Source organism: Rattus norvegicus, chromosome 17 (genome assembly GCF_036323735.1).
Source record: "Rattus norvegicus strain BN/NHsdMcwi chromosome 17, GRCr8, whole genome shotgun sequence".
In the NCBI taxonomy this organism is placed as follows: Eukaryota; Metazoa; Chordata; class Mammalia; order Rodentia; family Muridae; genus Rattus; species Rattus norvegicus.
The window spans coordinates 15,185,295-15,196,607 of NC_086035.1; the positions used below are offsets into that span (position 1 = coordinate 15,185,295).

Genomic DNA, 11,313 nt, shown 5'->3' on the forward strand with positions numbered 1-11,313 from the left:
GACACCAGAGATCAGTTACCCCAAATTCCAGTGTCGACTACTCACGTCTCCCAAATGAGCAGTGCATGGCAAAGGTGCCTTACTCACATCTGCCTTTTCTCGTTAAAACCTTCACAGGAGTTATAATACCCCTAAGATGTTTTCTGTTCTGTGAGACAAGAGTCTCTTTCTTACTAAGTAGCCCAGGCAGGCCTTGAACTCATAATCTTCCTCCATTACTGCTGCTTGGATTGTATGTATGGGCTCCGACCCTCAACTACAGGAATAAGTGGATTAAATGCTCTCCCACAGGGCTCAATGGTAGAGTATTTGCCCAATGTCTAAGGGCTTTGAGTAGGGTCTCCTACTTGCCAAAATGTCATTTTCACGGAACAAATGGGAAGGGGGTGTAAATCATTTTCATAGCATTAGCAAAAACAAGAAGATATCACATTTGCTCTAAAAACCAAATGATGAACTTGTAAACAAACTTCACCAGACACACACCACTCCTCTGACCAAAGAAAGAGAATGTTTATCATTCCTACAGGTTAAAATGAACCTACCAGACTGATTCCATGAATTGTGGGTACAGGGTTTTGTAGTCATTGTCAAAGTCGATCCATCGGCCAAGCCTGGTAACAGTAGACTTAAAAATACAAAACAATCAATCTAAGGTCCAAGTAAACATTATTTCAAACGACAACTAAGGTTAACAAGTTTTCTTTTCTTATACATAGGTATTGCTAATTCTAACTATTAAATATTTACTTAAGCCATTATGGTTGGGGGTGGGTGGGGCTCACAATGTATTTCTAGTTCGAAAGTTGTTATATAAACCAGGCTAGCCTTGAACTTAGAATAATCCTCCTTCTGTCTTCCCAGTATTGAGATTGAGTGCGTTCCACCATGCCCGGCAATATTAACTGGTCAGGGTCTTTTGCAACTATTACTTGGCAAACATCAGAGAAATAGCTCTAGCTAGAAGAATTTACTAATAGTTGCTAAAATTAATGACTAGAAGTATCCTAAGAAAAAGCATAACAGGAATAGTATTCCCATAGGATATTTATCAACCGCAAAGCAAAACCCACACTTCGCCAAGGGAAGACTAGACAGCCAGGCAACGCCTTGATGAAGCCAACGATTAATTGGTCACGCGTGCACAGTGCCATAGCTTCAATCCCTAGCAACCCTCTCTCCCTGCTCCCCAAGGTGACACGATCTAAAAGACAAAGAAAGACTAAATGAACAAATGAACGTTGTACATCCAAGGAAACCAAGGGCTTGGCCACTAAAGGCAACGGCTGATCCCGGATGGACATCAGGGTCAGAAGGATCAGTGAGTGGTACAAGTGGATGGTGTCTTGTTCACGTTAACTCACTGCTTTTGGGTTACTGAGGATGTCAGCAGTTGGAGAAGGGTAGATGCAGGGCATAGGGGACTGCTTTGTACCAGACAGACAGTGCTGTTCATGGCTCACACCTTTAATCCCAGCACTCCGAGACAGAGGCAGGCAGATCTCTCTGGTCTGCATATTAAGTTTCAGGCCAGCCAGGACTACACAATGAGACCTTGCCCTAAGGGGGCAGGGCTGGGTGGGGGAGTAGAATCAGGGGAAGAAAAAAATTTTTAAAAGCAGATCTATATTAAGGCGACATTCATCCCAGCAGGATCCCCCCCCCCCCAACCTCCATCCCACCCCTGCTGGATTAGTCATGAAAGTGAAGTTGGGAGAAACTTGAGCTCCAGCTTTTGTGCTAATGAAACTGGACTCTATAGGCTCATAGGCTGAAGTCACTTGGGGTCATAACAGAAGAGCACTAAGGGGAACCCTGTGAGAGGGGGAACACAGCAGCCAGGAAGGACCAGGAAGAGAACCAGGCTAGTGCTGTGTGCCTGTAACTCCAGCATGCAGGCTACCGAGTCCGAAGGACTTGAGTGTCAGGCCACCAAGAACACCAGGAGCTAAGTACAAAGACCTTTAAAAAAAGGCTCATTTATTTAATAAGTGAGTACACTATCGCTGTCTTCAGACATGCCAGAAGAGGGCATCGGATCCCACTGCAGGTGGTTGTGAGCCACTGTGTGATTGCTGGGAATGGAACCCTGGATCTCCTAATAAGCAGCCCATTCTCTTAACCGTTGAGCCATTCCTCCATCCACGAGACTATGGAGAGGGGATAGAGGGGAAATAAAAGAAAAAGAACCAGACACCAAAAGCAACACCAGGATGTAATTCTACATCATGGGGATTAACGTTAAAAGGGTAGGGGGATCCAGGCCTTCTTGTGACACAAGCTCACACGGGCAGCCGTACTTTGGGGGAATATTTCATAAAGAGCGCAAAGGAGGATTAGCCATTTCTGTCTAGTCCCACCTCAAAGCCCAGCCTTGCATTGTCCTTCTGAAGCGTGCGGCTCACCTTCCACTCGGCGGAGTACCTCATCACAATAGCTCGGCACTGCTTGTTGTACTCTGCGATCCCCATCTTGGCCACGTCCTCTGGCCCTTTGATCCCCAGGGTCTTGTCAATCTCGTACTCCTGAAAATATTGAACGAGACAGTCATGTCAGCGGCCTCGCCTTGTGAAACAAATACATGTAAGCCGCAACGGAAACCCAAGTAGCTAAAATAAGTAAGCACAGAAGGAAACTCTACCTCGAGACCACAGGATACACGGTGACATGGAAAAGGAATCAAAGGGGACATGGGACAGACTCACAGACAATGAGAACATCACCAGACTGGAGACTCAGACGTACCACAGGTAAGCCATGACAATCCCACCCGAATCTTCTGTCGACGTGAAACCCGCTCTGGTGAGCGTATCTTGTAACTATATCTTTAATTGTCCCCGCAAGTATGTGTCCGTAGTGAGGCAGTCCAGTAGCGAAGGGAGGCCCATCATAGAAGGTAAACCTAACAGATAATACAAAATAGAGTAAGTCATTTAAAAGCAGCAAAAATTCAGGACATTTCTGTGTCAAGTAGCTATCCTATTAAAATGTTCTGGGGTGGGAGGGAACTGAGATCAATAGGACTGGAAAAAGGACATAATTGATTAGAAATTTACCGGAGGTCTAGCCTTCAGAAAGGCCACTCGGACAGAGCTGGGAGAGCTGCTGTCCAGTCACCCGCTCTTCTTTATTATCGGGATTGTGAGTGGTCCTGGAGGCCCCTCATCAACAAAGCAGGGCAGTGGACGCCCATCATAAAATGCTCAAACGGGGAAGGTCCGTAATGAAATCAGTGATTTATCATTGGTCGCCTTTCCCATGAATAGAGACTGAGGCAGGAAATGGTGTAGGGCCCACCCACCCGCCCACTGGGGCTGATGGGAAGGCATGGACGGTGAGAACACACAGGGGAAGGAAGGGTGTGCATTAAGGGAGCTCGGTAGGAGAAATGGCTATAGTGCCCAGGGACTCTGTCTTCACTGCGGAAACTCACGTACTTTGGCCTGAGCTTTGACTGCTTTAGGCATTCCTGGAAACAGTTGTATTTGGACCAGAACTGTAAGATTTTTTCTTCTTCAGCAGGAAAGCTGATGTTTTCCGGAACTTGTTGAACCATTCTGTTGCTGCAAGAGAAATCAAATTTGCTACAGCCGTGGCAATTCCTAGTTTAGGACTAGCAGGCTAAGGGGTTATTAAAGTGTACATAAGCACGGTGTGTTAAAGCAAAGCTTCACTCGGTGTGGATGTGTATGATACACGGTGCGCTCTTTTAAAGGATTCAAGCCAGCTGGTTTTTAGGATATTTAAAGACATATAACCACCGCCATTATCTGTTTCAGGATATTTTCAATTGTCCCCACAATCATTAGCAATCACGCTCTCTAGTTTATCCCCGGTGAGGACTCTTGTCACCTCTGCAACTATTTGTCTATTTATATTCATATAGGACACTACGTTCAGGCTGGGCAGTGGTGGCTCATGCCTTTAGTCCTAGCACCTGGAGGGCGGATGCAGGCGGATCTCTGGGCCAGCCTGCTCTACGAAGTGAGTTCCAGGACAGCCAGGGCTACCCAGAGAAACCCTGTCTTCAAAAACAAACAAACTAAAAAAATCCACCACCACCACCACCAAACCCTGAAAATTTTCACATGCATTACCTACGTCAGTCAGGCTGTAAGACACATTCCTACTCCATACAGCTCTGCCACAATTTATCAATCTGTCAGTTTTCACATGTGAATTGATTTGCCTTCTTGGCTAGTTCCTAAGGTTGTTATGAACATTAAGTTCTAACTTCTACACGGACATGTTTTCTTTCTTCTTGTACATATGGCTAGCTATGAGGAGAATCCGTGGGTCATACGACCCAGTTTCTAAATTTCTGACGAACCACAAAATGTTTTCCACAGGTACTGCACCATTCACCTCCCATCAGCAACAAATGGGGTGACCACTTCTCTATTCCCTCCTCACCACTCCACACTACAGATCAGAGCCACCTCACAGGGCACAAAGTAGCAAGCAATCTTTTTCGCATGCTTGTCCATGTATATCGTCTGAAGATTAATGTTTATTCGCCTCTTGCCCTCTTTGACTTGGACTAACTTTTCGCGGCTGAATTTCACAAATTCTAAATTCTGGATACAGCCCTTCTCTGGGGAGTTGCCTGGGTGTTTTGCATTTAAGTCCTGGTGCTTGTAAGGGTCCAGAGGGATGTCTCACCTCAATCACTTCTTGTGCTGGATGGCTTTCCGTCAACTTGACACAAGCTAAAGTTATCTGAGAGAAAGGAACCTCAGTTAAGAAAATGCTTCTATAAGATCGGGTGTAGGCAGGTCTGTAGGGCATTTCCTTAATCAGTGACTGATGGGAGAGGACGCAGCCCACTGTGGGTGGTGCCATTCCCTAGGGTGGTGGTCCTAAGTTCTATAAGAAAGCAGGCTGAGCAAGCCAGTAAGCAGCACCCCTCCATGGCCTCTGCATCAGCTCCTGCCTCCCTTCAGGACCTCGCTCTGTTTGAGTTTCTATCTCAACTTCCTTCAGTGATGAAAAGGCATGGAAATATAGTCAAATAAACTTTTTTTTAGGGGGGGGGGTCATGGTGTTTTGTCAATAGAAACCCAAACTAAGACACATCATTATTATTCTTCTTTTGTAGTTTTAAAACCTTAGGCCAGGCATAGCGGTTCATGCCTTTACTCAAGGGCTTGGAAGGCAGAGGCAGGCAGTCCAAGGCCAAGCCTGGTCTATATACTGAGTTCCAAGCCAGCCAGAACTATACACTGAGATCCTGTCTCAAAACAAAAACCCTGCTCTATTTATTAATATGTATGATGCGTGTGCGAATTCTCATTTAAATTCTAAACGAGCCGGTGATCAGACTTTCAAGACAAAATCTAATTAGAAGGGGACAGGATTGCTACTGATGAAAGAATAGAGGAGACAGAAACCCATGTCTTCAGGAATCCCAGCAGCCGAGCGTGACTGATCTAGGCGAGAAGGCCCAAACGCCTCAACCAGACTTGAAAGCAGCAGAATTTATGCCTGAGGCTTCCAAGACATGTTTGTGACCAAAATAATAAAAAAGACATGTTTCTTAAATGTTCATTAATTTTTCATATTCAAGTACCTCTTGAGTTTTTGAGAGACAGAGAAAGAGAGGGAGAGAGAGAGAGAGAACAGAACAGAACAGGTGGGACATTTATCTAAAATAGCCCTTTCAACCAGAGCACAGAATTGAACACTACTGAGAAGTACATGGTGTTTTGGACCAGCCGTTACTTCAGCATTCAGCCTTTCACAGATAGAAAGAGGTTTCTGCATTTATTGATTTACCAAGGGTCCTTTCGTTCTGTGAGTAAGAGGTTGGTAAGAGATCGTTAGGTCTCTGCGCATTCACTTTGCCACCTCTAATCTTCTGCTGTGACTGCTCTTGGCTCTGGGCGCCATCAGAAATGCAGACTCATCAGGGGTCAGAATGCGCACTTTAATTAGAACCCTACCAGAGGCTCCCGCAGAACACACTTGGAATAGTGTCTTTCAGTGTCCTGACGACCAATGATGCGAGATCTAAACTTTCTGGGAGGCGAGAGGAGAGCTTTTTTTTTTTTTTTTTGGTTCTTTTTTTCGGAGCTGGGGACCGAACCCAGGGCCTGAGGAGAGCTTTTATTGGACTTGCTATGTTGCTTCTGCTGTTCTCCAAAGATTGAGAACCACGGTATTGTTGTAGCAACAATAGGCGGGGTACAACAGCACAGACTGTTTAAGGAAGAACAATGTACCAATGACCGGGCTATGGCAGCTGCTGAGAAGAAGCAGCTCCCATGCATAAATCAAAGGGTTTTTCTAGCCCATTGTATCCACTGGAGAACTGTACTGGCACAACAGCCTCCAGCAACCACAGGGCGGTGGGGGGCAGACATGGTGGAGAAGGCCCAGTAAGACTGCCAGGTTATGCACAGAGAGGCCACCCATCTTCTTCCACACACAATCCAGGCCTTTGGAGTTACAGCTTCCTCCTCTGAGATTTCGTTTCCTTTTTGAGGCAGTCCCACACAGTTCAGGGTGGTTTTGAACTCTTTGGGTAGCTAAGGATAACTCTGACCTTCTGATCTGCTGGCCTCCTTCCCCCAATGTTGGGATTACAAGTGCTTTGGGTTTTTGGGTTTGCTTGCTTGTTATTTGTTTTGGTGAGAGTTCAGCCTGCCTCTGCTTCCTAAGTCTTGGGATCAAACTTTCCAGCTCACAAGTGTGCTTTTGAACCCAGAACTTCCTGCACGCAAGGCAGACCCTCCATCTACTGAACATCCTTACCTGTCCACTTAGCTACTTCCGCACTATTTCCACGAACCTTCACTTAGGATGATCTCAACTTATCTTGAGAAAGCATCTATCCCACAACGCCATGGAAACTGCTGCTTATGTTGGCACAAACCTACCATACCATCCCTGGGGAGGCTGAAGCAAGATGACAATTTGAAGCCAGGCCAGGCTCCATGGGAGAGCCATACATCTCCATCTTACTTTTATACCTGACTTCTCTTTTAACTCTGCTAAAGGGTTCCACTACCCATCTCACTCTTTCCAGTGTACATAGGTATTATCTGCATCTATGTTTTATGCACCATGCGTGTTCTGTATTCCACCACATGACATTTCATTGTCACTCAGGGTGTCTCTTCACAGGAACAAGTGCCTAAGACATCATCAAAAACCACACACCAGTCCAACAGAACCATCCCTCCACATCCACAGGGTGTTGGATTCAGGATCTATTGGAATACCCAATATAAGCATGCTCAAGTCTCTTACAATATAGTATTAGGATATAATTTACACGCGTCTGCCTGTGTATTTTAACTAATCCTTAGATTACTTACCACACCTACTACATTTAAATCCTAGATACACAATAGCTATTCTATATTGCTTAGGAAATAATGACCCAAAACCAAAATAGTTTGTAGATGTACGGTACATGTCACCACCACAGTCCTAACCACATAGCATGACCACTGGTTGGTCAAAACCCCAGGTGCAGAACTAGTAGTTAGAGAAGACCAACTTTATGCTTTCTACCTATACATTGAGAAACAAAAGAGCAAGTCTCAGACACGCCAACTGGTATTATGTGAGTTTTTCAATGGTTTTTTTTTTTTCTTATTTCCTAACACACTAAAAATGAGAAAACAAATTCACTAGGTTGGAAACCAAGTTATACTCACAAACTCATCACACACATATCCTAAGCCAAAAGGACAACGACCCCCTCATCTTCTGTGCGGACAGGATGGGTTCATACAAACCTTTGAGTATGGTCTCTGCTCACCTTCAGACCAAGCCTATGGGAGACCCTGATATGTCATCTCTTCACACTTCCAAACCCCAATAGTTTGTTCTGTAGGGCCGCCAACCGTGAGCTTAAACTGCATTACCGGTTGGTACCCAAGGATAAGTGCGTGCGAATCCCGGTACAGTTGGGAGAAACCCGGAATCCAGAAAGGCTCCTAGGTTAGTTCTTTTAAACACCTAACTTGGCAGATACCTCAACCACCTTCCGATCTTCTCCCGGATACTATATCACTCTGCATTCTCACACCTCCCTGCTCATAAGCCACCAAGGTACTAAGTGGGATACTTCTAAGGATCACAGTCCTCCACCCAATGAGTCAGGCCGGAGTCTCTGCGCAGCTCTGAGTTCTGCAATGTTACTTACTCTCCCTCCACGAAGGCTCTGTGGAAATAGCTCTGTGCCCGCAGCTCACTCACGGAAGGAATCAGCGTGCTCCTTTTTCACCGCCTGGTGCTATCCACAGATAGTTACACCGGCAGGCCTCGCTCTGAGGCCCGGAAGGGCGGAGGGTGCGGCTCACCTGGGAACCCTGAGGTGAGCAAGCTCAGGTTGCAGACTGCGACCACGTTCCGCGTCTGGAGGTGATGCAATACTGACAGTGCCAGGCTCAACCCCTCCGCGCCGTCCAATCAGCGTACAATGTCCAACACCCACAAACAACACGTGCGGCGATTGGTCCGTACATAACTGCAGAGCAGGACGGGAGCGTCACTGCAAAGGAAGAAGGCACTCAAAAGCCCTGACAGGGCAGGGCAGTGGCAGGGCAGTGGCTGCTCACTTGTGGCAAGATTTTCTTGCCTCCCCCAGGTAGCTCCGTTCCCAAATCTTGGTCCTATGAACGAGAGACACCCATTCGTCTTGGGTCCTTATGTCAGTATTCTCTCTCTTTTATAAAGGCTTATTTATTATGTACACAGTCTCTTGCCTGCATGCATGCCATGTAGGCCAGAAGGAGCTACATCTCATTATAGATGGTCATGAGCCACCATGTGAAAGCTAGGGATTGAACTCAGGACCTCTGGAAGGGCAGCCAGTGCTCCTAACCACTGAGCCATCTCTCCAGCCCCAGTATTCTTTCTTTCTTTCTTTCTTTCTTTCTTTCTTTTTTTGGTTCTTTTTTTTTTTTGGAGCTGGGGACCGAACCCAGGGCCTTGCGCTTCCTAGGTAAGCGCTCTACCACTGAGCTAAATCCCCAGCCCAGCCCCAGTATTCTTAAATATATGTCAATATATGTGAGTATTCTTAAACATACGTGAGTATATTTAAGATCTGGACATGACACTATATAGAATTACTTAAGACTTAGGGTATCTTGTATCTCCTGCTGGTTCCAGAACTCCTAAGCAACCAAGGAAAGACCTTGAACTTCAGATCTTCCTGCCTCCACCTCAAGGTGGTGGAGTTACAGAAATGTCCTGTCACGCCTGATTTTATATGGTGCTGTGGATGAACCGGGCATTTGTGCACCATCACCACACACTGCCAACCGAGTTAGATTAGATTGAGAGCTGCGATGACATCTAAAATTTGTTACAAATGAAACTAATGACAAGTGACTCCCACAGTTATTTTGGGGAACAGTACAAATTAACCTGGAGACTGCTTACCATATGGTAAATGGCAAGAGAAAGGAAGAGGGTCTGACAACAATCTGAACCCTTTGTGGGACATCATTTAGAATGGCTCTTTTCATTTAAAAATTTTGCTTATTATTAGATATCTACTTAGTACCCTTCAGATCTGGTCTAGAACAAATAAGAATGTTGAGCAATCATGAAAGTACGTTTTGGCCTTGATAAGTTAATAGGGTTAATTAGGTAAATAAGTGCCTATTTTATTCATTAGTGATAGAAAAACAAACCAAACAAAACGTGGATTTGGCCTAAGTAGTTAGCTCAGCAAGTTTTAGACCATTCTGATAACTGCTGAACATTTACTCAACAGTTCCAGGCCCTGTTGTGTCAAAAATTTGATGTGGTGTTTGCCTGGGCTCTTTGCTTTCTTATCTTTATTAACCAAAAATATCTGCAGTTTTAAGTTTTGTATTCTTTAAATTGCCAATTGGTTAACCTCATGTCTGTCTTCTATCCAGTATGCAGAAACAGAACAAAGGTCTCTTGCACAAAGGAAGAGAAAGCTGTGGGTAGTGAAGACCGAAACAGACTGTTAAAAATTGGATTGAAAAACACCATAAACTACTGCCGGGAAGTAAAGGAAGTTTGTCTAGAAAATGAGTAATTAAAATCTTATTGTTGGGTGGCGGCGGTGCACGCCTTTAATTCCAACGCTTGGAAGGCAGAGGTAGGCTGACCTCTGAGTTTGAGGCCAGCATAGTCTACAGAGCCAGTTCCAGGAAAGCCAAGGGCTACACAGAGAAACCCTATCTCAAAATAAAATAAAATAAAATAAAATCAATCAATCAATCAGTCCTGGAAGATGTTGGCTGTGGCCAAAATACTACTACTTGGGTTCAAGAGTAATTTTTTTTTCAAGAAGCAAGTCAGGTAGAGCTGGCTGGGAATATAGTTCAGTGATAGAGTTCTTGCCAAGTCTGCAGAAACCCCAAACAAGACAGCAAATACAAGTAGGCAGAGTGTAAGATTGGCACTGTGGAGAGGACTACTGGAAGAAGCCGCCCCGTTACAGCTCACAACAGGAAAAGCGAATGGGGAAGGCATCAATATTAATGTTCTGAAATGGAGTCTTTGGAAGACTTAAGCATGGGCACAAGCTCTTTGGTTCTTCCCACTGTCTTAACCTGTAGAAAATGTAAGCAGTGGCTGAGTTTATTTTTGGCCCCGACCTTGAGAGACTGGCAGCTTGCTCCCTGCCTCTGGGAACTGTTGCCCTTGACTTCTGCCACACTTTAAAGAAGCCCTTGTCTACACATTGAGTGGGCCAGGCTTCTAAGCAGAAACTCTGTCCCCAGCTAACACACCCCAATTACTATATTGGGGGCGGAGAATCTTAACCAGATGAAGTATACATGAGCAAAACAGTGACTTTTACTAGGATCATTTGCTATGAAATGATGAGGTATGGTTTACATCAGAAGATGTAACACCGCAAGTATCTTTCCACGGAGCTTTAAATCTCTAAGTCTGAAATGTTCGAAACAGAAATCTGAAACAGGTCTTCCAATTGCTTAGTTCTTTGCAGTCTATTTTAATTATTCAAATGATTTCATCTCTTCAGTTCCTCTGTACTATCTTACTAAATACAGTAACAACAAAACCCCACAGGAATCAAGCATCTGTGTGACAGACACAAGAAGTACAGGCATAATGGTTAACAACCCAAGAACAGGGCACAATAGATGTTTGTACTCAAGGAAAATGTGCATCAATAAATACTACAATGACTAAGATGCACATAACAGTTCAATAAGACTCTTAAGACTAACACATTTTGTACTGCCCATTTTAATAGGAGGCCTGTCTGTGTTGCATATTGGCTAGATTTAGTGAAATTTCAAACCTGCACTCCTAGCTGGACTTAGGATCTGACTCCTGACTATTGAG

The 11,313-nt window shown here is 44.9% G+C and overlaps 1 protein-coding gene and 1 non-coding gene across 5 annotated transcripts in view; both read right to left on the bottom strand.

The window, feature by feature from the left end:
• Positions 1–8,422, bottom strand: part of Iars1 (isoleucyl-tRNA synthetase 1) — a 46,360-nt gene extending 37,938 nt beyond the window's left edge. The window contains exons 1-6 of one of the 4 annotated variants that reach the window (XM_008771533.4): positions 8,156–8,390; positions 4,663–4,719; positions 3,438–3,563; positions 2,746–2,902; positions 2,406–2,525; positions 546–628 (exon numbers count right to left, since the gene is read on the bottom strand). In XM_008771533.4, the coding sequence (XP_008769755.1) occupies positions 546–628; positions 2,406–2,525; positions 2,746–2,902; positions 3,438–3,556 (479 nt within the window). In that variant the 5' untranslated portion in view covers positions 3,557–3,563; positions 4,663–4,719; positions 8,156–8,390. Of the gene's footprint in view, positions 1–545; positions 629–2,405; positions 2,526–2,745; positions 2,903–3,437; positions 3,564–4,662; positions 4,720–8,155 lie in introns of all 4 variants that reach the window. The other 3 variants (XM_063276354.1, NM_001100572.1, XM_006253706.5) reach the window with 3 other exon arrangements.
• LOC120098012 (small nucleolar RNA SNORA84) lies at positions 6,214–6,346 on the bottom strand. Its single transcript, XR_005495955.1, has one exon. It is a non-coding gene; the product is annotated as a small nucleolar RNA SNORA84 (small nucleolar RNA).
• Positions 8,423–11,313: the final 2,891 nt, after the last annotated feature.